Here is a 25,925-nt window from a genome sequence, read left to right on the forward strand (position 1 = left end):
GAAGGGTGTTAGATACCTTGATATCCATTGTTGGGCCCTTTTCCTAACAGTTTCAGCTTTTGAGCTAATTGGTAGTTTAACAATAACATGGCTGGTCTTATAAGTTTTTGGAACCTATAAGTAAAAACCACAAAACCTACAAGTTATATAACCCTTGATACCCTACATAAGCAGATCAAAATCTGAACCCTCAACACATCTCAAGAACACAACACAATCTTCTCGTAGTTCATGGAATTGAAAAGACTCAATATACTAAATATTTAAACTTACTTCCTTTTCGACACTTAAGGGCTCAGGGAGGGCTTCAACGGCAAGTTGGAGCTCACCACTCTGCTTCTTATTCCTTTCATATTCCAAAAGTGCCTGAAAAAACAGAAAATACGCGGCGCAAGAGTCATCGCCAGATTATCACAAGCACCTAAGTAGCCTCTCATATAACAAAAACAGCCATCACAAACAGAGCAATTACTGAGAGAGTAGCCGTTTAGGCTACTCTAGAAAATATGCGGAACCAAAAACTTACATACGTCACCTGCATGAATGCGTTATATTTACTGCTAAAGTTATACTATTTACAACTTTTTTGTCAAAAGAGTAAAGTAGCCATTTGGGTATTACGATAAACCTTAGCCAAGTGTTGTTCAGTTGGCACTTGGCAAGGGAAACAACGTAAATGGATAATAGAGGAACTCCAATCGGAATCCCATTCAAGTCTATGCTGTCTAAATTTTCAACAGAAGTAACTATGGCACAAAGAAACAAAAATATTTACTTTGAAACACATAAGAAGCAACGTACCCAGAAGAATCGTGATTTGAGAAAGAACCATGAGCAAGGATTTAATAAATATTGAATAAATTTTATAGCAGTTTTGGCATTAGACTTCACTAGGAATTGGGCCAATAGGCTAGGGGACCAACAACCTAACCCTATTTGGTGCCTACGTTTGAAAAAATGTACTCCCTCCGTCCCAAAATGGATGTCATTTTTGACGCTTTTTGCCGTCCCAAATGGATGTCCATTTTGAAAAGTAAAAGCATGAAAACACTTGATCTTCCCTTTTTGCCCGTGTATCTAACTATTCAAATTACTCGGATTCCGTGTGTGGGTTTCTAATTGGAGTATCAGTTTGGTTGCCAACTGTGGGAATAAGTTGTTTTCAAAATGAAAGGGTATTTTTGGAAAGTTTTATTAGAAGGGTGTAATCATTGTGTCTGGATAAATTTTGAGTTTCCCCAAAATTGCCATCCAATATGGGACGGAGGGAGTACCAAAAATGGATATATTCTGATTTCTGAGCAGACAGTGGATTAGTAACACAATTATCACCTTTTCATAGAAGATGCGGAACGTCCAAGAGACTGTTGTGCAGGTCCTGAGACAGAAAGTTAATCCAATCAAAGAAACCAACTTAAAGAGAAAATAGTTGGCGAAAAAGTAATTCGGAATCAGTCACTACAAAAATGAACTCAACATAGAAAATAACATCTATGGAGGGATATAATTGTAGTTTTATGCATAGTGCTGCATTTTGAGTAAGTCACAATTTAGCTGAGCTCATTAACCATACAGTGCAAGCACAATGACAGATAAGGACAGGAGTCAGGACAAAGGGGTAAACTAGGAAGTTTGCAAAATAAAAAATCCATGGAGCTACAAACAAAACATCCCCATCCTTACTTTGGGGGGTGGAATGATTCTCCCACTTGCCGCCATAACTTCGATCCAGTTACCTGCAAATACCCATGGTAGAAGTGAGGGAGTTAAATTCACTGTATTAACAAACATCTTAAAATACAAGCCTTCATGGGAAAAAAATTCCTGGAGTAACCAATAGTAAGTAGGTGAACTCATATCCACAATAGTACAAACCAGTAGATAATTAAGGGTTGACCATTGGTCAATGTCCATCGTAACAAGCACATGGAAGACTATAAAGCAAATCTACCTACCAATAAGAGATTACTGCAAATTTTGACAATCAAGTTATTAAATTAAAGATATGGGGTTTTTACATTTCATCATGTGGGAGTTAGAATTTATTCCCGTTTATTTACTTCTATCAATGTGGGGAGGAAAGAAACATTTGTATTCTGCTACAAAAAAAAATTACAGACTATGGGAGGTTCTGTTTTTCTGAAACTCCAGTCTGAAGTGTGCAGCGACAAGGTTTCTCCCCACTTGTCACCAACTAGGAGGACCATACTATCACAAAAAAGAACAATACCATGCATTGTACTTGTACATCTTAACAAAAACTTATTTCTGAGAAGCAATATGAAAGATATAGTTGTATACCTACTAAAACAAGTACACAGTAAAAAAAGGGACGCAGATCGCTTAAATACTTAATGAAATGCGATAAATTCACCATTGGCATTAGTGGGCCAGGGGATTGGACTAAGGTCTGTCCTAAGGTCCACCACTACCCTTGGTTAGTTGGGTAAGTCACTAGAGACCCATGCCTTGATAAGCAATAGATGGGGGAATAAGCAGGATAAATGGATTGGGACAAATAGATCAGTTCAAGAATGGGTTGAGCAGTAGAACTGGCCTGGAAAAGGTACGTATCAGTGGCTCAGGCCGCATTAGGCCTCCGCCCATCGGGTTAATGCGAAAAGCCAATAACGATAAACGTCACGTGGTGAGGCTGGAGACATAGGAGCCAGTTAGCTGAGACTGAGAGATAAGCTTGACGAGTGGGAGGGACATTACATATCCTTCGCTAATAGAATGGGATCTTCCATGTGAAAATTCAGGATTTGGGGGGGGAGGTCACGCAGGGTGGTTACCTGCATGTGAGTTAGCAAAGCTTGGATGCCAAGGCACAAAGTGCGTATAATTAGGATACTTAACCTCCCTCAAAGGCATGCATTCCCAAATACCCTACACCCTAGTTTGTACAATTTCAGACATTCTAGGAGGGCATATCAAACTGAAACCCGGTCGGGCAGCCTTATAGTACATATGAGAGGACGTATCATACCCTTATTGGATTCCTTCACAAGCCTCTTAGCAGTGAGGAGTTCCATATAGTTCACCAAGGCACGGTTCCAGTCTTAGCTGATTTAACCTGCTACATTCGCCGCCACATGTGGGTATACGTTGTCTAGGTTTTTTATCGTGGTATGGCAGTGATGGAGGCTGGAAAACACAGTACGGAACAGTGTTCTAAATGGCGGCCGCCGAGGCTGCCTAGGCGCTTGGAGGTACCCTGCCGCCACGCCAATACCCCTTGGCGTTTGATTTGGCGCCCAGGGAGGTTTGGCGGTGTTTGGCGGCCGCCTAGGCGGCCATGGCGGTCTCGGCGATTTGGCGCCCAGGGAGGTTTGGCGGTGTTTGGCGGCCGCCTAGGCGGCCTTGGCGGTCTTGGCGGCGGTCTTGGTGGGCCTTGGAGGGGCTTGGCGGCATCATCGACGTCTTTGGAGGCCTTTGGCGGCCTAAAATGTATAGTATTAAACTAATGTAGATCAAGTTTTGGAAGGGTATGGAGGAGAAGAGTTAAAGAAAAGAGATGAACTTTTAACTTGGCATTAGGGATCTCCGATCTCGTTTATTTCTACTTATTGTCTTATTCAACTTATTTGCTAGTTGCTACTACTTAATTTCATTTGGGTTTGTACATTAAACTTTGCATTATGGTTATGTAGAACTTTGAACTTGTATTATGGATACATAGAATATAGTTTGATTGGATAATGGTTTGTTAAAAAAAAAAAAACCGAATTGCTTGGCGGCGCCTAGACGGCTTGGCGCTTGGAGGTGGGTCTCCGCCCTACTAGCGCCATTTAGAACATTGGTACGGAATGACTGCAAGACTAACCCTGAATGAGCAAAACAAGCTCCAATACCAGAAAGGCAGAAAAGCCACGAAGACAAAATAAACAAAAGGAAACAAGAACAGGGGGCTGGTACAAGAGGGTTGGATGAAAATAAACAATAGGTTGTCGGAGGAGCAACGTCGGAGAATGCTCAGGGCAGAGGCAATATAATAGGAAAGTCGATAATTAGGAACAAACACTGAACGAACGCAAGAGATAATCGTGGAGAATGAAGAGGCAAAACCCTATTCTGAACAGGGACAGAGAGACATGCCGGAACATGGCGCTAAGAACAAGAAGAGAGAAGCAAGCTCAATCAATTGAGCTCGGGCTAGAGGCTTTCATTAGCTGTCCCATCAGCCTCTATGGCCTAAAGGCCTGGACTAAGGCCTATCCTCAAGTACCGCTAGCCTTGAAGGGCCAGGCACATCATAGAGAAGCTCGGTTGGAAAACCCAGGGGATGGGGTAATAAGAGAACTTAAGTGCTTAACGTATTGGGCAACTTTTGTTTGATGACTTTTAGTCTTTTACAAAGCAGTTTTAACAATATTAACATAGTGATCAAGGGAGCTTCTTAAGCCCCCTTCAAAAGGAAATAAGTGTCTAGCAAACCGAAGCAAATACGATTCGCAATTCTACCTGCAAGAAGTCCATACCTCTAAAATTTCCTCTACAGAAGCCTCTGAGGTTACGGATAACTTCACAGAAAATGGCGACTTCTCAATATTTTTTCTCACTGGGTCCTGGACATCTTACGCTTCTTAGCTATGCCCTTATACTTAATTGAACTACAAAAGCTTGCATCTACATGTTTGCAAGAGTATTGGAAATCGAAGCACTGCAACACAACTACATCAACATCCTGCACCAATACTCCATCCTACCTCTCTCCCCTCCTTTTCCCCCTATCTCTATATCTCTTGTGTATTTGTGACTTCTGACATTTCAATGATTAACCTCATTTCAGTCAAAATTTTTGAAAAGGATTAACCTATTAACCTCATTTCAAGATTATTATCACATGTCTCATGAGGAAACAAAAATGATTAACCTCTCTCTCTCTCTCTCTCTCTCTCTCTCTCTCTCTCTCTCTCTCTCTCTCTCTCTCTCTCTCTCTCTCTCATTTCAAATCAGGAGACGCCTCCCCTCCCTCCTCCCCCCTGGGCGTTCCTCTCTTTCCCCTTTCCCTAAACAGATTCACTCCCCGCTCTCTTTCTTGCAGTTTCTTCCCAGGGTCGTTGTTCACCTACCGGCAACCACATCTGGGGGTAGCCGGTTGTCCTAAAGGCTAGGTGTTGGTGGCGGCGTCAGGCGGAGTTATGGCAGCATGGTTTCCAACCGGATCTGCTCTTGGGCGATCTCGGTCTCTGGCCTAACAGCTTTGCATGACCATGCAGCTGGTGTTGGGGTTGTGGCTGTAAAGATCTGGACATCCGAAGTGGCGGCGTCTTGGCAGCCATCAAAGGAGTCCGGCATCTTGCAGGTTCGCGTCGTTTCAGATCACCCTCTCTCGTCGTCGTCTACTGGTGTGGTGGCTGGTGTTTTTGTTTGTGTTTGTGTTTGCAGTGTCGGTTTGAGTGGTGGAGGGGGGGTTGTGGCGGGTCAGGTGGTGGTTGTGGGTTTCTAGTGATGGCGGTGGTGCTGACTCTGGTTTCGCAGTGGCGGTGGTGTGTTTTTCTGTGTTAGGGTTTAGGCTGTGGTTTTTAGCAGGCTTAGCTCATTTTGGCCTGAGCCTTTTTGGTCAGGCCCATGTGTTGATTTAGGGTTGTATTCTTTGGGGTTTGGGAGTGTTTGGGGTTTGTCCAAACAGTTTTTGTTCTCTTTCAATCCAACCCTTGGTCGGATTCCCCTTCCCCCATCTTGATGTACCCTTTGTCAAGATTTCTGAATAAAATTTTTTTGCCTATCAAAAAATAAAAGCTATACACTTAATTTCCTTGGGCACATAACGTTCAAGAACTAACAAGTACATAACACAAGGAGAAAGCAAAAGTATTATTCAAAAATTGTCCAGTCATTTGTGTTGAACATTCAAGACTACTTGATCAAGAAAGATTCAAGTCGACCCATGGGTTGAAACTTACGAGGTTATATTTACAATAACTCACAGTTTCCATCTCAGGTACTAATTACAAACTCCATATTTGATCCTCTTTGAGTATTGAAAGATTCCTTACTATTCTATGCTACTATGGGCAGAGAGAGCAGCTAACCACGTTTGGGCATTTTACTCAACGACTACAAACCTAAAACATACAACAAAAGGCTTCCGAAAATAGTGAACAATAATGATTAAGTCATCAGGGAAATATTAAAACAACAAGAAATTAACAAGGCATGGTCATACCCGATCATAGCCGCCCAACCTGATGACAGCTCTCCATAACCTAATACCAGTGACAAGAATACATTAGGTTAGGTTAACCAAAAACCTACATATCTCTTATATACACACTCAAAGCCATAGTAAAATTACTTGAGCAAGTTTAGTGGCTGCCCATAAAACTTAGGAGGTTTAAAGTCCAAGGCCATTTCCCTACAGAAACTTTCCAGCTCCTTCATGAATGCTGCTTGGTCTTCTGGTGTCCCAGATTCATCATCATCTGCGATCTGCAATCCAAACAAGAAATAATACGTAGAGACCTATGGAATATTATGGACCACTATCTGCCCTTTTACTTCAATTGGCGATTTGTCAGGGTGTACCATTGATTCATTCAGCCAATTCTTGGGCGTTCCCTTACTGTCATCTTCAGCATTTGCATTCGAATATCTCACAAGAGAATTTGGTGTAACAGGTTCATGTTGATGTCCAGGATGAGTATCACCGCCCTCGCTTTCATTTTCTGGCACCTCATCAAGACCTGCATCCTCAACTTGAGCAACAGAAGTTGCAGCATCTGTTGCATGGTCAGGTTCAGCTTGCACGTTTACCAATGCTTCCTCCTCAGTTTGTTGAGCTTCCTTCACAAACACTTGCTCGTCATCGCTAAGGTTTTGACCCTCCACACCATTTTCACTGGAGTTTTCGACTTCGGGCTCTAATTCGGTAGGTTTTTGGTTCTTCAGCCTCGTTTCACTGGGTTCTTGGTCCTCTGGGACTCCCGCAGCAGGAGAGTCTTCCTCTCCTTGGTGTTCAACTTTTGCATCAACAAAATCGCTCTCCGGATGCTGTCCATCAACAGCCGATTCCTCCATCTACAATTTGGTTGTGTCAATTCTAGAGTCCACAAGCAACCATAATATTTTGTAGAATTCAAAAAATGCCTCGGAATAAGGTTCATGTACAAATTAAATTTACAGGGAAGAAGGCATCAACAAATTTTGAGAGAGAGAGAGAGAGAGAGAAAAAAAACATGCACTGTAGATGGGTCTGATTCTCCGCTTATGACCTACAATATTTTTAGGAAAATATAAATTCTGAAGAGAAAAACTCATATTTTCCCATAAAGAAACGATATGCGAACAAGTTAGCTCAAACAATAAAAATACGGCACTAATGTGCCAAATCCGCAAGGAAAAACCAACAAGAAAGACGAATTTTTAGTCATATAACCATCTTCGTTCCCTGATTTTCCCAGTTGAAAAGATACACCGAGAGTTATAAGGTCAGAAAAGAAACAAAAAAAGTTCAAACAGATACGCGCATTGTTAATTGAATCTTGCCTGTCTACAGCTCCTAGAGCTTCAACGAAAAACGAAGAGAAAAAAATACTTGAAAAGAGAGACTCCACTAGGGTTTCAGTTTCGGAGTTTAGGGTTGGCAAAATATGTATGTATCCATACACGACATGTACGCATATGCATATATAGGAGAATTATTAGATACGCAATGGACATAGAAAATAACGTTACCCGTAAGGAAAGCAGAGGTTGTGGGGGTGATAAGATGTGCCGGAAGCAGAGAAAGGGAGGGTGGGGGGAGCCCGTCGAGTCTACACGCTGGTAACGCCTCGCCAGAAAACGGCAGGGCAGAGAGTCGAGTCGGAGAGAGAGAGAGAGAGAGAGAGAGAGAGATTGATTTGAGATAACCCAACCCACGAGCTGCCTCTGGTTCTGCGGTTTCAACTTCAAAGAACGGGTTTGGCTCATATACACAATTATAACATCTGGACTGGACAAACACTCGTGTGCCCCCCTGAAATGTCCGTTCCACCCTTTGTTAAATGTTTCTACCAGTCTTGTTTCAATTGAGGGATTTGGTAAATCAATAACATTAATTACTTATATAATTTCTCACACAATCTCATCAATTTTTAATGACAATGTGACAAACAAAAAAGATCTCCCGTATTTGTACAATTCATTTTTCAACTCTCTTTTTTTTTTTGGTCACGTGTTAGAATTAAACGCTCATCCTTGTCCTTCCACAACCCTTAAGTCAACTTTCATGTTCCTATATATTTTGTTTGCTTCATTTAAAGATGGCCCAACATTAAAATGTCAATGCAAAAAAAAAAAAATTTGTCATCAGTTTAGGCAAGTTTTTTCGACATATTTTTTTTTATCTCACTTCATAGAGAGACAATCACAATAAATTGCTTTCTATTTAATAAAGATTACATTATCATCCGAACTCGTGAATTTTATATTTACGCACACGTTTATTTACTTTCCATTTCTTAGGCCATCTTATTTTGGTTTACTCTCAGGTACAACTATCTGTTCTTTCTTTTTTTCCACGCTTTCAACCATCATGAAGTCAATTGAAAGTAAAAACGAAAAGGGGTAAGCTTGTTTTATTCTCTGACCACTTTCTCGTAACCTAACAAGAGAAAATTTCAAATGTGATACGAAGATAATTTTTTTCTAGAATGTGGATTCTTATATGGCTATGTTTAGACTGAATTAGGAAAAGAACTTTTTCTTAAAGTAGCTTTATAGTTTTGTACAAAAATAATAATTAAAAGTGAGAATTTTTCAATAAAATCTCAAACACCACTTTGATTGTCATGCCCCGCTTTGCAAACGGCACCCAAGGTGAGCCCGAGTCAGCACGGTCACGTGGCATTCCACACAAGACCAAACCATACTCCATAACAAATAGAATAAATACTCAGCAGAAGACTTATCACCTTAAAACTTAAAAGTGTCAACATATCGACTAACCATCCACAACCTCGCATAACCTAAGCGAATCATATCTCACTATTACAGAACCTCAACAACCGAACAATTTATATGAAACTCATATAACTTAAACGTTCAAAGTCCCTTGGCTACAACATACATAAAATATACAAAATCAACTTCTAAATTCATTATTTACAAACCAGCTCGCTCATCCTCATCATCCAACGCTAGCCCAAAACTCCTTAACACAATGACCAGTAGTGGACCTACTCTAAGCAACCTGCCACCTGACAAACCAAAAAAGAAAGCCAAAGTGTGTGAGATATAGAAATGCTCAACATAATACCACAATACCCGAAGAAACACCAACAAGAATGTGAACTCACCAACGTAACTGAAATACTCGAATGCACAACAACATGAACATAATCATATCACATGTAGTGGCACATCTGCCACATTCCATGTACCCAAGAACAGGTGTCCCACATACCATGCTCTCATCCATCGACAATTAGTCGGCATGACATACGACATGGTATGCCTCACACGCTAACCTTCGGCGGTTCAATCAACTCCCATCAGCATGCATATTCATCAAACACGCATATCACAACCGAATCTCATGTCCCACACACCATGCTCCCAACCATCGTTAAATGAGCGATATGGCGTACGACATGGTGTGTCTCACACACAAGCATTCTCAACATATCAAAAGCTAAACAATAATGGCATGATATACACTCACCACTACGGCAATATCTTATTAAAGATAACCATATCGGAAGCTAACTACGATTAGCAAGATATACACTCACCACCACAGCAATATTATATCAAAGGGAACCATATCAAACGCACTCACCTTTGTATCAACCGAGGTACACCAAACTTACGGTTTCGGCACATCCCATTTAACCGGCTTATTACCTAGCCACAAGCTAACCATATCAGCATATGAATCCATTGGAATGTTTAAGTAAATATACGATAACACCCCATTACACTTTTACGATGTTAACACATACCCAAAGGTTAACAAGGCCACTAAACATCCCCTAATCCATTTTACAACCATTTGATATCAAGTTATAGAGCTAACATGGTATTAAACGATGTTCAACAAACTTAAACATGTCATCTCAAAGACCTCTAATTGTCCCCAAGCAAGCACAGCGCTTAATCAAAACATAACCCCAAAACCGGTAAAGAATCCAATAACTATTACACCGTATTCTGACCATAACTTCTTTTAAGATTAGAATTAGGTCAATAAACCACTACCATTAAAAAGTACGTTTTCAGTACATCAATTTCAATATAAAATTTGCCCAGAACGGAGTCCGGATGAAAAAGTTATGTTTGTCTGAAGTTCACCTGTCTGGCTGGTACCGGTACCACCAAAAACTTAGTACCGATACCAACTGAGCGAACCAAAATCCAGAGATTTGGGTATTAGTACCACCCCGAACTTGATACTGGTACCACCTGGGTTTTCAGCGAAAATTCAACTTGAACACCCTACAACTCCAACCTCCAAAACCCATCAATACACCTCTAACTCACTTCAAAACATACCAAAACTTAGGGATATTCAAGAATTACTCTAAGAACACATGATTCTTACATCAAAACATGTTTTAATTCACCAATTTCATAGGATCAAGTTCTTGAGTTCTCACCTTTAACCCAAAACCTACCCTTATCTTGGATTCAACTACCAAAGACTAGGAATTCAACAACTAGAATATGAGATATAACAAGAGAAACATGAATTCAAACACAAAAACTATGAATTACCAAGTTAGAGCTTCAAAGTAAGCGTAACAAGATCAACCCTGCTTTTCTTCTTTTTCTTCTTATCTTCTTGTTGTCTCTTTCTCTCACGCTTAAGGGAATAAGGAGAAGAAAATATCTTCTTTCAACTAATAATAGATGCTAAGAGTTAATATGGTGTAGCCACACTATTTCACCAAAACTACAACCGCTCAATTACACAAGAGCACACATAACCACACACAAGGTCCTCACAATTCCAATATATGCAATTTAACCCTGTAAACCCATAATTCAATTAAAATATGAGTTGAAAATACTAAATATCCAAAATGGGTATTACAATGATCATGTTCCCGTGTAGGTGTGTGAATTACAAAATAAAAGTGTCACTGATGGTAAAAATCCATATATGTTATTGTGTGGTCATTAATTTGGCATTTACTCCCTCCGTCCGGAGTTAATAGTCCTTTTTGGGAGTTCGTGTCATTTTTCAATCGATTATATCTTGTAATTTATAATATTTTATGTAATTTTGAAAATATTGTTTTATAGAACTAATTGAGATCTATCAAACAAGATTCATATTGGATATAAAATTCATTACCAATTTAAAGATCTAACTTATTTTTTATCCTGTTAGAATTGAACGAGAGACTATTAAATACGGATGGAGTGAGTAATTATTATGACAAAAAAAATCAGATTTGTTGTATTTAGTTATATGAATTGTAAGGTATGATAGTAGTATAAAAAGTAAGTGATTTGTTCAATTATTTATGCTTTTTTTAAGAGGTTATCTGGGTCTTTTAAACGCAGGGGTTAACGGCATCTAGGGTAAGTTAACGAGATGGGGGAATATTGATATTGTCGACAAAAGGAAGAGAGGTCAGTGGCATTTCAAAAATTTCAAGGGAGGTTTCTGCATTTGTCATAAACCTCTGGGGAGGTCAGTGAAGTTTACCTTAAAAATATAAGCTTATATAGATATATAACTCGGGTGCGGGTGCGGGGCGGGATAATATAAGTCCTAACCCAATCCGATTCCAATTGGGTTTTTTCAATTTTTTCCCAAACTCACCTTCGTACTTGAAAATTTAATAAGGCGGAATGGACTCAATTGCCACAATCTTCCCTTCTACAACAAGTTGGCTGAATTTTTCAACTGTTGTATTTGGATATTGGATTCAACCGTATGCTTCTGCTATTGTGATTACGTAATTGCTAGTCGCTATCAGACGATCTTGTTCGTTTTAGGATTGTGGATTTTGGGCTCTCCCTTTACACACGGTCTTCAATAAATTTTCTCTCAATCATTACTCTCATTTCTCTATCTATTTATCTCCACTTATTACCCAAAATCCGAATCTAAAATCCCAAAACAAACATGGCCATAGGTTTAAAATCGCATAGTGGGATGACGAAGTGGGTGTTTTACATAGTGTATGGGCAAAAAATGAAGTTAACTTTCTCCATCCCTTTCTTTTTCAAATCGAAAAACTTTTAGGGGCCGACTATTCGCAACCCCTTATTCTCTCCATTAGCCCATTAAAAATTTTCAAATAATTACAACATGAGCCCCTAATGCAAATGTCCTACTTGCCCTTCTAACTTTTTAGACACAACCCATCATCATCTTCTTCCTCTCTTCCCTCAGTCTGTTCACACCTCCTCCATCTCCATAGCCGCCACCACTCGATCAAGAACACCGTCGCACCACCACCACTCTCTATCTCTCTCTCTCAGTACAATCGCCATTGAATTACCACACTGCAACCATTTTGAAAATAATTTTGGTAACTAACTGTTGAAAATACATATATAATTTGGTAATTAACTGTCGAATTCTGGTATATACTTCAGTATTAGGTTATCAAAAATTTATTTGACAATATTATATTACTGAAGATTAGAAAAGTCCTCTATATATATACATTTCGGTAATTGACTGCCGAAAATATATAAACATTTCAATAACTAACTGTCGAAATTATTTAAATCTTACGTTATTCAAATATCGAAAACATTACATTTTTTCGAACCTGAAATGCCGAAAATCTAGTTCAAAAAATTAAAAATTCTGCGTTGAAAAAAACACAATGCTCGATCGGCTCCTAAGTGGGTTTCGTTTTGAGAGAGAGAGAGAGAAAGAGAGAGAGTAACCTTGAAGAGACGAGGGGAGCGAGTAGCGGTGGTAAGGCGATGTTCGTAGCTTTGGTGGTGGTGGCTATGGAGATTTGGTGTTTTGGGAGAAGAGGGGTATAATAGGAAGATTTGAAAATTTTAATGGATTATATGGAATAAATAAACGAAAATTAATGAGTTATATAGAATAAACGAAAAAAATGGACTATTAGAAAAAATAAAGGGTCGTGAATACCGTCCCCGGCCAACTTTTATCGTAGTAGGTAGTACTACTAGTTATTTCGGTGTTTAGGAAAGTGAAGTCGTAGTCGTAGTGATCTATGGCGTCTTTCGTTGTAGCTTCTATGGGGAGCACTATTGCTCTAGTAAGTAAATTCCCGATGACTCAGTTCCCCCACGGGTGCCTTCGATCCGGCGATGGTGTAATCAGGGAGAAACGAACTGGTTTGATTGGCGTGGGAAATATTACTGGCAGAAATAGGGGGAAGGTGGTGGTGATAGCAAAATTGGCAACAGGGGGAGGGGAAGGAGGGGGAGGGGTGGCGAAGTACGAAGGGACGCAGAAGAGGGAGAAACAGCTGACGGAGATGATAGAGGAGAAGGTGAAGGAGGCGATTGAGGTTTGCTTGGGAGATGAGAGATCCGATGAGTGCAAGGTTGCGTGGGACGAGGTGGAAGAGGTAAGCCAGGCCAAGGCCGATCTCCGTCTCAAGCTTCTTCAGAAACAAGATCCCCTCGAATCCTTCTGTCAAGATAACCCCGAAACCGACGAGTGCCGCATCTATGACGCTTAACCCCCCTCCCCAGTCCCCACCCCCCGTGTGTGCTATCCACCCTCGTTGTTTGTCGCTTTGCTGGTTTGTTTGTGATATGTCTTTATATAAGCAGTTGACGTTATGATATTCCAAGGGTTGGCTCCTTAGAAACAAATGTGGTCTGTGTTTTGATTGTTCTCTGTACTGTACGTGAAATTCGTAAGGATGATCGAGAGGATCCGTGGTGGTTTGTGAGTATGGATTGCACAGTGGAAGTACAAGCAAAGCTGGATTTCCTACATGAAATTTGCACAAAAAAATGTGATAATTTCTATAGTCTAATGAATACGAGCAAATAGTCGAGGTATGGACTTGAGTCTCTTCCATCTATCCAGCTGTGATTTTGCTTGTGTGTACTGTTTAATGGAGTACTTTAGTCGTAATATTTTGGGAGTGAGTTTTTGGTGCTTTCCTTTTGAAGAGAATTGGACTAAAATTTTATTGATTGTTGGTATTAGTTTGGAAACATACAATTACTATCATGACTCGCTGAAGATATATGGTCCCATATGCTAGTTTAGTTGCCGCTATTCCAAATTAGAAATGCTACTAGTGGATTTTTATTTTTTATTTTTTGATCAGCAAGAAACATATACTATCAATCCTAAGGGCTTAGGACACAATACTACCAACACGAACCATGTGAAGGGAAGAACAAGAGAAGAAGAATGCAAACTAATACAGGTACATGACAGAAGCAAAACTGCAGGGAATTGCCGCCACCAATCAGCGAAACTAGCAGCAAAGCAAGCTCCAAACAACAAAAACCAGCAACAATCACTGGCAACGCAAGAGTAGAAAGCCACCAAATCAAACCTAATTGTCCAAATCCTCTCGGAAATAGAAACACAAAGCTAGCACCAGAGTTGGGGACAAAATGACATCATCTCTAGAAGAGGCACATCCCAATAAGGTTGACACCTACCTCCCAAGCCTATCATATGCCACCTTAACCCCAGTAAACATCTTTCAGAAACAAAAACAGCAGCACCAAAGCACCCTTAAATGAGGAAAATTTATGACAACCCTATCTGTCAATTGCTTGAAGAAAACTTCGGAACTGATAAACCAGACCATTCGCAGAATGGTCATTATTCTGAACCTTCAATTTCACCCGAAAGTACTCTAAATTAAGTAAGATCTAAAAGTTCTTCCCAATTAGGTTGTCATTCCTTGAAAGATACACTCATTTCTCAACTCTAGACAGACCATAAAATTGCCCAAGGTAGAGCCTTGCATTGTAGTTTCTTCATCTTTTGAAAATTATAGCTTATCACCACTGAAACTAGGTAATTGAAGATGGAGTTACCCATTGAACACCTTACCAATGCAAAAAAACAAAAAAAGACTGACCACATTCTCCAAAACCGGGGACGAGTTTGTAAGAGAGCTTTCAAGTGCAACTCTCCAGAAATGAGACAGTACATTAGAATGATAAGCAAGAATACCCCATCTTTGGAAAACCTCTGCAGACTTAATTCTTCCCTGAAAGCCCTATGGAGCACGGGTACCGGTACGCGGTACGGGTACGGGTACGCGTACGGGTACGGGAAACGGCAAAACCCCAAAAAAGTAGGGTACGGGTACGGCGGGGGTACGGCGAATAGATATATAATTTTTTTCTATTTTTTATTGCTTTAAATGAAATATAAACCCATTTTACCAACAAAATGTAAGATAGATAAAAGTTCGAAGTTCATACATCAAGTTCAACGTGCCTAGATCAAAGCTAGACGAGTTTCTTATTCCTTACATACCAACAGTACTTACAAACATTGACTCAGTGTAAACGTGTATGTGTATATAAAAGAGAGAGAACTTACGTCTTCTGTTCTGATTTGGAGCCCTAGACCGCTGCCTCTCTCAGTGACTCAGTAAACGTGTATGTGTATATAAAAGACAAAAAAATTACACAATAAGCCCATATTTTATAATTATTTACAAAAAAATCCCTGAAATTTTGAAAAAAAAATCATTTTGGGCTAAAACGTACCCATGCCGTACCCTTGCCGTACCCAAAATTATCAAAAGTACCCGATCAAATTTTGCCGTACCCATGCCGTACCCGGTACGTTTTTGCCGTACCGGCGCCGTACCCGTACCCGTACCCAGTACGGGTACGGCGACATTTCTGAAGTACCCGTGCTTCATAGCTGAAAGGCAATCTAGCCAAAGCATTGCACCCATGGAGGTGTTGGGTTCTTCGACACAATGCCCAAGGACTTGATCCTACCCCCACCTGTTGTTCTATTTGCCAAAGTGATGTATCGTGCCTTGAGCTTGGAATAACAGAGGTGAAATAATATATTTCAATCTCTCTATTTCTTCCTGACCCCACTCTAAAAGATGTCTTTCTAATCTGAAGTAATCAATTATTGCTGTGATCTGTACAATTTCCAGCAACTTCACACCTTATATGTAATCCAGATGAAAAGTGCAGGAAATAGAGACTCAAGCCCTATGTTACGTAGAATGCTGATTGTACTAGTACGAGGAACGAGAACAGAAATGTGCCACATGCCTAATTCGATTTCGCGGTACACTAAGTGTACGCTTCTATAGATAACAAAATTAAAACTTGCTCTTCCAAGTGACAAACATCTACATCTTTCACAATGCTCGTACAAAACACATTCCTAGGAAGATGACCAAATTCTTTCCGTTTCCTTTGACCAATATTTCATCCTGCAGATTTTTACCTTAATAAGTTGATTTTTCGTAAAAGTGGAGACCGCTTTAGATCGCTAAATTTACCGTTTTGGAAAGTAAGTGTACCATTTTAGAATGTGCATACCAAACATAGTTGGCTAGTGTATTAGTTACATGGTAACATAGGGCAACCCTCCCCAGACCAATTATCCTTCCAAAGGGAAATTCTTCTACCATTCTGATGCAGCGGAAGCTAATGAAGAACGGAACAACTAAATCGAGTCCGAAATCCATTGATTCGTAACGAATACCCAGAGATCGAAATCCTTCTCTAAACCCGTTTAGTCAAAGAATACCTAAGAATAAAGGCTTCAAACACTTTGTTGATTCCGTAGAATACTAAAGAATTTGGCATAAAAGAGAACACTCTTTATAATTTCATTAATCATCAAAATTACATAGCCCTAAGGCTTACAACTCATTTTATGGTAGGAGAAACCCTACACACTAGGAAATAATGAAAAGAAAACTAAATAAACTTAATTGAAAACTAAATAAGGTAGAACACTTATTTCTATAATTGCAAAATTCCTAACAAAATAACTAAAACAAAAATGTGGAACTTTATATTCTTTTTTTAAAATAATATAATATTTTCATTCTACATCACATTCTCAATATCGATTTGAAAATCGGCAGTAATCCTTAGGTCTCTTATTTTAAACACAGTTCTGTCCTTCCTTTTTAAATTTTTTTTTTTCTTGTAATCACTTACGACGTACCATCCATTTAGAGTTCAAATTGTTTTCTGAGCAAATGATATTCTTCAACTTGAAGAATATTCCAAGGTGCGCCCTTTCCACCCCAAACCTCCAACACGACTCCAGGAGCAATGCTTCATTCTTTGTCATTTTAATTGTCTCACCACTAACGAGATGGATCCTCTTTTTAACTCACACCCACCCCAAAGAAAATTGTTTTGTTTCTGTCAAGTTCTTTGGCCACAACCTCAGGTAATCAACCTGAAGAAAGGTAAATAAAAAAGATCACTACAGCTAGTGCAGTCGTCTCTCTGCCATAGTTGTTGATGCTGATGCCGGTTCTTCTGTTGTGGATTGGATCATCCTCCCCTACCTCCGCACTGTTTTAGTGCGTGTTTTATTTCCTTGTTAGTGGTGCGTACGTATCTGCTTTTACGCACTTGAAGTTAGGACGATCTTCCTGATACTTGTTCCAGAAAAAAAACATGGTCTGTGTTGTTTTGGTCTCAACCCTCAAGCAACATCCGCTTCTCCTGAAACATGGTTTTTTGGTCATCTCAAACATACTTTTTGGTCATCTCATATACCCATACCATGATAGTCTGAATTCAAAAAGGAAACGGCAACAAAGATTGGGCTGAACTTAAGGGGTTCTCCAAGTTGGAAATTGGACTAATAAACCAGCCAATTACATTCTCAAAAAGAAAAAACCCCGCCAATTTTTGTCCAAACTTAGACACGAGTCACACGATGCTCTTGCCTCATTCTTGCTTCATTAGAGAGAGAGAGAGAGGGAGGGAGGGAGAGAAATAACCCCCCGTCTCTCCTGGGCCGAGAAACGGATTGCTCTAATTTTGTGGGTCCATAAAAGTAGCCCGGTCATTGGGGCTCTAATTCAACAAATTACATGAAAAAATATATGGGCTTCATGAACGTGTTTGACCCAGACTAGTTGTTCTTTGTCTTTTTACTTGTGGTTGGGCCTTCGGAGAGATCCAAAAATGAGAAATCTCGCATGTTTGCTGTGTCAATGGTTAGTCATCATTAGGAGTGTTTGGATTTTTGGTTTATCGCGGAAACAAAGAGAGAGTAAATCATATGGGTGTTTCGGGCGAGCTTGGATCCTCTGCAGGAATTTTTCTTACAAGAATTCTACCCAAGTGTGAAACTATGTCCTTTTGCTTTTAAAAAACTAAGAACACAAATAAGGAGAACACAAACTCCATTCCAACGATGAATTCAACATATATGTTGCAAACTAAGTGATTGATGTGGGTAGGATAAACGAAATAATCATTGAAAACATGAATTCCTCTTTCCTTTGATTTTTTGCTCTTTTTCTAATACTTATTGATCTATAACAAAAATAGGAGTAGTACTTAATTTTGATTTGTTGTTTTTTTTCCTCATTTGTGTGTATTTTCTTCCATAATAGTATTCCAAAACGCAACAACTAAGAAAAGTTATCTCGTAGTGGTCCGTCTCTCCCATGAGTAGAATTTAGGACCATGTGTGTGGGGGGTGGGGTGCTATTTTCAATATAGCCATCTGCCCAACCACATGAATAGACTTTTCTATGGTTTGTCTGTCTCTTCCCCGTTGCAGCTAGCCCTCTCTCTCGTCTTTCTTTTGGGAAATGGAGAACAAAGAGTGAGGACAGTTTCCACACAAACGATATTTGACATCTCAACAACATATTCCTATCGATTTTGCGTTGTAGTTGGTCTCACGGCCATCTAGTTGCATGATGTCACTTTCCATGCAAGCGGTACTCTCTACTAGAAGTGCAAAAAAAAGTTCCTTGGTTGGCATTAGTCGGTCTCTATGGGAAGACCCGTCAATTATGGAACTACCGTGACGGTTGTACATCAACAAGTTGCATGCTCTGCTTTGACATCTAACTGTCTCATCAAATTATCATTGGCTTAACCTTCATTTGATTTGTATGCGTTATTTGTTCACTGGTGTACGATAGGTTTAAATTATCAGTTCTATTAGATGCACACGATAAGTTGTAAATATATTAATGAATTTCTTGTCATTCCTTAAAAAATAAAAAATAAATAAATTCCAACCTAGCTATGACGGTCTGTGTCACGGAGTACAAGATTATTATGGCAAACAGGTGAGATATTTTTGAAATGCAGGGTACGTTGAAAAGTCTGGACTATGGACTTGTACTACTGACATTACAAATGACTAATCAGAAAGACAGAAACTAATTAATTTTAAGAGGCCAGGCCTGTGTGCGGCAAGAGTCCAGCATTAGATTAGACAATGTCTCTAAACAAGCGCAGATCAACTAACTAGTAGTACTAAAATTTCCCATCTATATTCTATATAATATGACAAGAAAGTGTTTGAATCTAAAGGCAACCAACGCTTAAAATTTATTCCATTTTTTTGCATAAATCTCTGCCTTCCATTCTACAAAATGGCATGCTCGTAAATACCTAATCCATCTAAGGGCTATTCTATATGAAATTTTGATTAGATTTTCAAAATTTGAAACGTAGATTGTGGAAACCCTAGCCCCATACCTCACGCTCCCCGTCTCCCTCAGACTCCATCTCCCTCTCTCGACTCTCTCTATCTCTTCGATCGCTCTTCCAGCACCACCGACCGGCGCGACGAGTCACCACAAAAACTACCACCATTCGAGGCTCTCAGGGCTCTCTCTTTATTTCGCTGGATCCATTGCTTCCCTGCCTCATCTACCACCATGTATTCATGTAAGCCAAAATTTCCCTTCGATCCACCACCACCACCGACCCAACACCAGCAAGCATCGTATCGCCTCTCCATTAGCGGCACCACCACCTCTCCAGGTATCTCTCTCTCACACTCTCACTCTCTCTGTGTGTCAAAGATGGTGATGGATTTTTTGAAAAATCCCAAAACCCCAATCCTCAAACTCTGAAACCCATAACCATAAACCCACTGTTTGTGTATATAAAGTATCCAGATTTTTTATTGGAAGAGGAAAAAATTAGCTACAACGATCAGATTACTTTGGGTTTCTTGATTTGGACTTTGATTTCAGCCAAAAATTGGTCTCCACAGAGTTAGATTGGGGATTGATGTATGGAGTTGTTTACAGGTGAAGTTGACCTATCTAGAGACCGCTCATTTAGTAGGTCTCAATGCATTTAATGTTCAATAAAAAAACAAGTTAATTAATTGAAGATCAGCAAACCTTGGTCGAATCAGATTTGTCTGAAATAAACGATAAGATCCTGTAGTGGGAATTGGTATCCGAAATTCATGCGATGCCTTGTGGGTTTCATATGGCCGTGAAAGGCGGGCCGGGGCTAGAGCCTAGCTAGCAAACAAACAAACAAATTCATTGTATATAATAAAAAAGTATGGCATTATCTCCTACTTGCATTCCAAAAGCCACCTTCCTTCCTTCAACAAACTTAAAAAGACCAAAAAACCACTTTGCGTAACCAATTCGGATTCTCATCACACACTAGCTAGCTACGAGTAATAACTTACTATTGCGGCGGTTTCTTGTTACATACTATATGTTCTAGATAAGCCTTGATTTGATTTGATTTATATATGAAAAATTTTAAAATCAGCCCAATGAGCTGACAATAGTAGGTATGTGAATGTGTATTAAAGGGTGTAAAAAATAAACAGAAATACATATTTTCCTTACCTTCTAGTGTGTTTATCGTCAGCCCAATGGACTGACAATAGCAAGACCGTTTATATCTCTATTATAAAACAAAAGGGTGTGGGGACAAGTTGTTGGAACGATTCAGATTCATTTGATCCAAAGGTTGTCGTGCATCCTTCTACTTCTCAGTTAAGTGCCCCTGGTTTTCACCTAAATCACATAACTGCCATCCCCTTTCACCTTTCACCTTTCACGCTTATTTCCAGGGGTTTCACGTTTATTTCAAATTCCAAACCTTCGTCTTCTCTGTTTCCTTCTGTTCCCATCGCCATGCATGCTGGAACTTCGGATCGCCACCGTATCGCCACACCGGTCCTTGTTTGAAACCCCACTCACTTTCTCTCTCAGCAAAAGGCAGTCCTAAGACTCAAATTTTGAAACCCCACTCATGTTTTTTGATTTGCCTAACATCTCCGATTCTCTGGTTTTGATAAGTATCATCAAACAGCAAGGTAAGTCCTTTTTTTTTAATGGGTACTTGGATATAAATTGCTTGATGTGCTCCTTTCTCAACTGTGCTCGATCGGCAATTTCTGTATTTTGCCAATATTTTTTTTTACTTTCCTGCTTTGATTTTATTTTGACATTCTATTGTTTATCAATTGGAAAAGTAATGTAGAACTCTGGAATGGTAAACGGTGAAGGGGGTTATTGCAAGGTTTTGACTTTGAAACGAGACATGCATATACAAGGGCCTTTGTGCGGGGCTGGGCTGGATTGCGCATGTTCGCATGTTCTCTTTACAGGAGGACCTAACCATTTAAAGGGGGCTGTGATTCACAACTTTTGCAAGGTTTTGACTTTCAAAAAAATTTGCATCTACCCGTCTTAAAGAAAGGAAAAACAAAGCAAGAATGCTACAACAAAAGGGTCCAAATGTGAGCAGTGTAGCTTAGGGAGCAAAGGCCATTTTGCATTTTTTTCCCTTTAAACAACTTTTTTTTTTTTTTCCGTTTTTTGGTAACTTCTCTTTAAATAAGTTATTGCTTTACTCCTTTGTGTTTTTAGTTCGACAGTCAGGGATGTTCGGGCCAACTTTTTTATCCAAACAAAGGCAGACCATCTACGGCGCCAAAACCATGGTATTCACAATGAATTACTTTCCTGTGGCTTGACTCCAAGAAATCGAACCTTGATCAATAGAGGGTCCCAAACTACCTTAGCACCTTAGTGGTGCTAGAGAGGGACCACTAAATTTATATTTTGTTAGCATCATTATATCTGGTGGGTCCTTATCGATTTGCATTTTTTCTCTACATATGGAAAAGTAAGATGGCAGAATCTATGATCAGATTAACTGTATTCAAGAACCAATTTTAAAGAGATTGAATTTGTTACTTCACTATATATAAAATGAGTGAATTTGTCAGGGTGTTGTGAAGATCTTTGATGCTGATGGTGTACATTTCTGCTCTATATTGAGTGTTTTTCTACTACTAATTTGCTTCTCTATGATATGATGGTGTTTCTACCTATATTTGACGAAATCCCATCTCTCTATTGGAAATATGCTTATGTTTGTTGCTGCTTAGGCCATCCACAGTGGCATAATCAAAAATGGATAACCAAAAGTTGACACATCAGCTTTTGATTATCCATGTCAACTTTTGGTTATCCATTTAAGAGATTGCTAAGTTTAACAATGTTGAGGTCTACAATGGTCGCTTCTAGTCCATAATTAAAATAAGGGATACACTACAATTTCACTCTCTCTCCCCTTATGTTTTTCACCATTGATCACTTCCCTCCATTACACTTTTTTTTTTGGCAAAAATAAATCTATTTTCTCCTTCAAATTTGGGAAAAAAATTGGTGACTTCCTTCCCTAATATTATGAATTTGGAAAAAAAATCATGTACTAAAAAAAACAAAAACAGATGTGTTCTTGAATTTGTAAAAAAATGTATGGTTCTTCATGTACTCAACCACGGGGAGAGGAACGAAAAAAGAATAAAATAAAAACGAAAAAAAAAAGTGAAATAACTTAATGAGGCGACAAATGTTTTCCACCATTGATCACTTTCCTCCATTACGTTTTTTTTGGGCAAAAATATATCGATTTTCTCCCTTAATTTTGAAGAAAAAATTGGTGACTTCCTTCTCTTATATTATGAATTTGGAAAAAAAAATCATGTACTCAAAAAAAAAAAAAAAACAGATGTGTTCTTGAATTTGTAAAAGAATGCAAGGTTCTTCATGTACTCAACCACAGGGAGAGGAACGAAAAAGAATAAAATAAAAACGAAAAAAAAAGTGAAATACCTTAATCCGATGACAATGAGTTGAATTGTAAATGATCGAAAGATATGAGCTTCACTTTTGGAGGGAAAGAAAAAGAAAGAGTTTGTGGCTGAAGAAAATGAAATATAGAGCAGGTGAAAAAAATAAGAAGAAAATATCATTTGATACACGCGTGTATATAAATTTTAGAACCTGTAGGGGTTCGATTTAGGAGGAGGGACCTTGGCCTGAACTAGTACTTCTCTTCCGCTGCTCTGTTCCTCCGCCGCTGAACCTGCAACAAGTCACTAAGGCTAGAATAGCCTAGTGACCCTCCGACGATCAAGTTAGATGTAAGGAGAGTTGTTTTTAGGTCTAGGGTTAGGGAAAGATGGCATACCTCTCAAAGATGAGTATCCCTTTGTATTTATAGACCTAGGTTAACTTGGGCTCCAAGCTTGTGCGTGGAGGTCACGCTTAGGTAACCGCCTCGGATGACGTCATAGATGATGCACCGGATAAGACGGTTACGAAGCACATGGCCAGACCTGGCCTAGATGATTCATTCCGCCACGTATCACTCTTGGTCCCCTCTTGCTATGCTGCACCCTTTCAAGAGACTTTAAAGGAATACTCGTACTTCGGTAATAACCGAAGCGCCAACAGGAGACTTGATACCGAGCGAGTAAAGAGGAGAATATACTGTCCCGCCTGATATGAGACTTCGGTTAATGGTGGTCCGGTTACACCACTGAGGCCATCACCGAAGTCCCCACAATAGCCCCTCAAGGTCCTGGAGCTTTGCACCTCTGCTTCAGGGTCTTGATCCCATCGTATGAAATATCAAGCCTCGGACCTTTTCTTAGAGAACCACCGGAGAGTAAGCTTGCCTCGGTAGATCCCGTCTTGGCTGTGTCAGAGACGAGAGCCACGTGTCAGCAGTTGCCGAGGTCTCAGAATAGAAAGGCTGTCTCGGCACGTGCCATGTCAGTTGATTGGTACGAAACGTCGCTTCGGTGACACGCATCATTACGCCTAAGGTCCGAAAATCCGGCGCCTGTCCTCGGTGCAGGGTCCTTGATACAAGCCGTCCGATGAAAACACGTGTCGATGATCTAACGGCTCGGTGCACGACACCTCGTTTCCCGCGCAGCCCTCCATCTCTCCCATTATAAATAGGTGAGACAGAGGTGAAACCATCACCTTTTCCTCCGCTTCTGAAGTCGAAACGCCGCCGCCTTCTGTTTCCAGCTTTCAATCGAGATTTCGAGCGTTTTGGACGCGGATCTCGACACGAAACTCAGGTATGACGATCTTCAGTTGCTGGTTTTCATGTTTTGATCGTTTTTTAGAAGTTTTTCTTCCCTTCAATCCACATTCCTCACGCGTTGTGGCTGTACTGCCGCTCGCCGCTGTTCGTCCCACGGCGGCGTTGGGCATTTCCAGCGCTGTGCTCTTAGTTTTCCCGAGGTCTAAACTCAAACCGAGGCCCACATTCTTCCCGGGGCCAATCTTCAACCCGAGACCATAGAAAAAACCACCGGCTTCGGAGACCCTTCTCGGGGAGAGGGCCCCAGAAACATACCGAGGAGCGACTACCATTTCGTCCCTGTTTGCTAGGTCATGTTGCTTCTCCCTGAGCATAAAGCTAACGGGTTTTTGCACTTCTTTTCTGTTGCTAGGTAGGGGCGAATGGTTGTTGAAGTCTCCTCTGACAGTACCAGTAGCTCCTCTTCTGCCGACCTTGAGGAAATCTTTGAGGAGTGTCGTGCCCAAGCCGTTTACCGAATCCCATTGGACGTCATCGAGCCTTCAGACCCTCTTAGAGCTTCACGCCCCATCACAACCTTCGCTTCTTGGGAGATGGAAATCCCTAGTACTTCGGGCCACGGGCCTGGCCCATTTGCCGATGCCCCCGAGGAGGTTCGGGGACGAAGGAGGCCGATGAGGCCGTGTACCTACGTGAACCAATATTTTAATGGGACCCCGGCTGCCTACGCCGAGTTTAAAAGGGTTTACAGCATCCCTCCGGATGTAGAGGTCCGGCTGCTTCCTGATAACAACCCCAAGGTCCTTCCTCACCGACCAGGGGAGTTGATCTTTCCCTTGATGGCTATCACTGAGGGAGGGATTAGATTCCCCCTTCATCAATTTGTCCGGCGAGTTCTCCGGACCGTTTCCCTTACCTCCTCCCAGCTTACAGTAAACTCCTACCGAATCATCACAAGCATTATTGAGCTGAGAAGGCAGTTCAACTTGACCTTTGGGGTCGAGGAACTCTTCGGCATATACCTCATAGGAGTCAACTGAAAGAGCAACCGATATTATCTCTCGTGCAGGACGGGGTACGACATGTTCCTTGTCGATCATCTCCCCGATTCTGAGGAATGGGCGAACATCTACATCTCGGTGACCGGCAATTTTATGTTCAGGCCCGGGGAGAATGCCGATACCACCACCAGAGTACAATTTGGGACCGGGGCTCCTGGTTGGTAGAATTTACTTTTCGGTAGATGTTTCGTTTGTTTTCGTTATGCCTTGCGTACTTCGTGTTGATTCCTTGTTTTGATTTTGCCTTGCAGGCGAGGGAATCGTTCAACAGCTTCGGGAGAGAGCTGACCGGGCCCGGATTAGAGCGGCCTATGCCATTCCCATAACAAGTCGGTATGCACCGGAGCTGCTTGGGTACACCCCAACTTATACAGGCTTTCTGAAGAAGAAACCGAGGCAACAAGGGGTCCCGCGGGCAGGCCGAGGACGAGGACGAGGCCGAGGAGGGAAAACCGGAAGAGGTGTGGGAAGAGGGGAGAGGACAGGCGGGGAGAACGAAGCCGAGGGCAGCACATCAGCGCCTCGGGGAGTCATTCGCCAGGAGGTTGATCGTGAGACCCCAGAGAGGACCGAGCTGAGCGAGGAAATGGTGGGCCCTAGAACTCGTGAAGTACTGAACCTGAGGCGCCGAAGGCCGGCTGG

The 25,925-nt window shown here is 40.7% G+C and overlaps 2 protein-coding genes across 2 annotated transcripts in view; one reads left to right on the forward strand and one right to left on the reverse strand.

Annotated features, from left to right (window-relative positions):
* The window catches only part of LOC131333626 (AT-rich interactive domain-containing protein 6), a 62,800-nt gene that overhangs the window by 8,917 nt on the left and 27,958 nt on the right, over nucleotides 1-25,925 (reverse strand). The window contains exons 2-8 of the mRNA XM_058368249.1: nucleotides 7,681-7,821; nucleotides 6,532-7,023; nucleotides 6,302-6,435; nucleotides 6,173-6,212; nucleotides 1,684-1,736; nucleotides 1,333-1,378; nucleotides 274-366 (exon numbers count right to left, since the gene is read on the reverse strand). Coding sequence (XP_058224232.1) covers nucleotides 274-366; nucleotides 1,333-1,378; nucleotides 1,684-1,736; nucleotides 6,173-6,212; nucleotides 6,302-6,435; nucleotides 6,532-7,023 — 858 coding nt within the window. The 5' untranslated portion in view covers nucleotides 7,681-7,821. The remainder of the gene's footprint in view (nucleotides 1-273; nucleotides 367-1,332; nucleotides 1,379-1,683; nucleotides 1,737-6,172; nucleotides 6,213-6,301; nucleotides 6,436-6,531; nucleotides 7,024-7,680; nucleotides 7,822-25,925) is intronic.
* On the forward strand, nucleotides 13,043-14,082 carry LOC131333628 (calvin cycle protein CP12-3, chloroplastic). The gene has a single exon (XM_058368250.1). The coding sequence runs from the start codon at nucleotides 13,143-13,145 to the stop codon at nucleotides 13,614-13,616; it is 474 nt and encodes a 157-aa protein (XP_058224233.1). The 5' UTR covers nucleotides 13,043-13,142; the 3' UTR covers nucleotides 13,617-14,082.

The sequence above is a fragment of the Rhododendron vialii genome, chromosome 7a (assembly GCF_030253575.1).
Source record: "Rhododendron vialii isolate Sample 1 chromosome 7a, ASM3025357v1".
Taxonomy (NCBI): domain Eukaryota; kingdom Viridiplantae; phylum Streptophyta; class Magnoliopsida; order Ericales; family Ericaceae; genus Rhododendron; species Rhododendron vialii.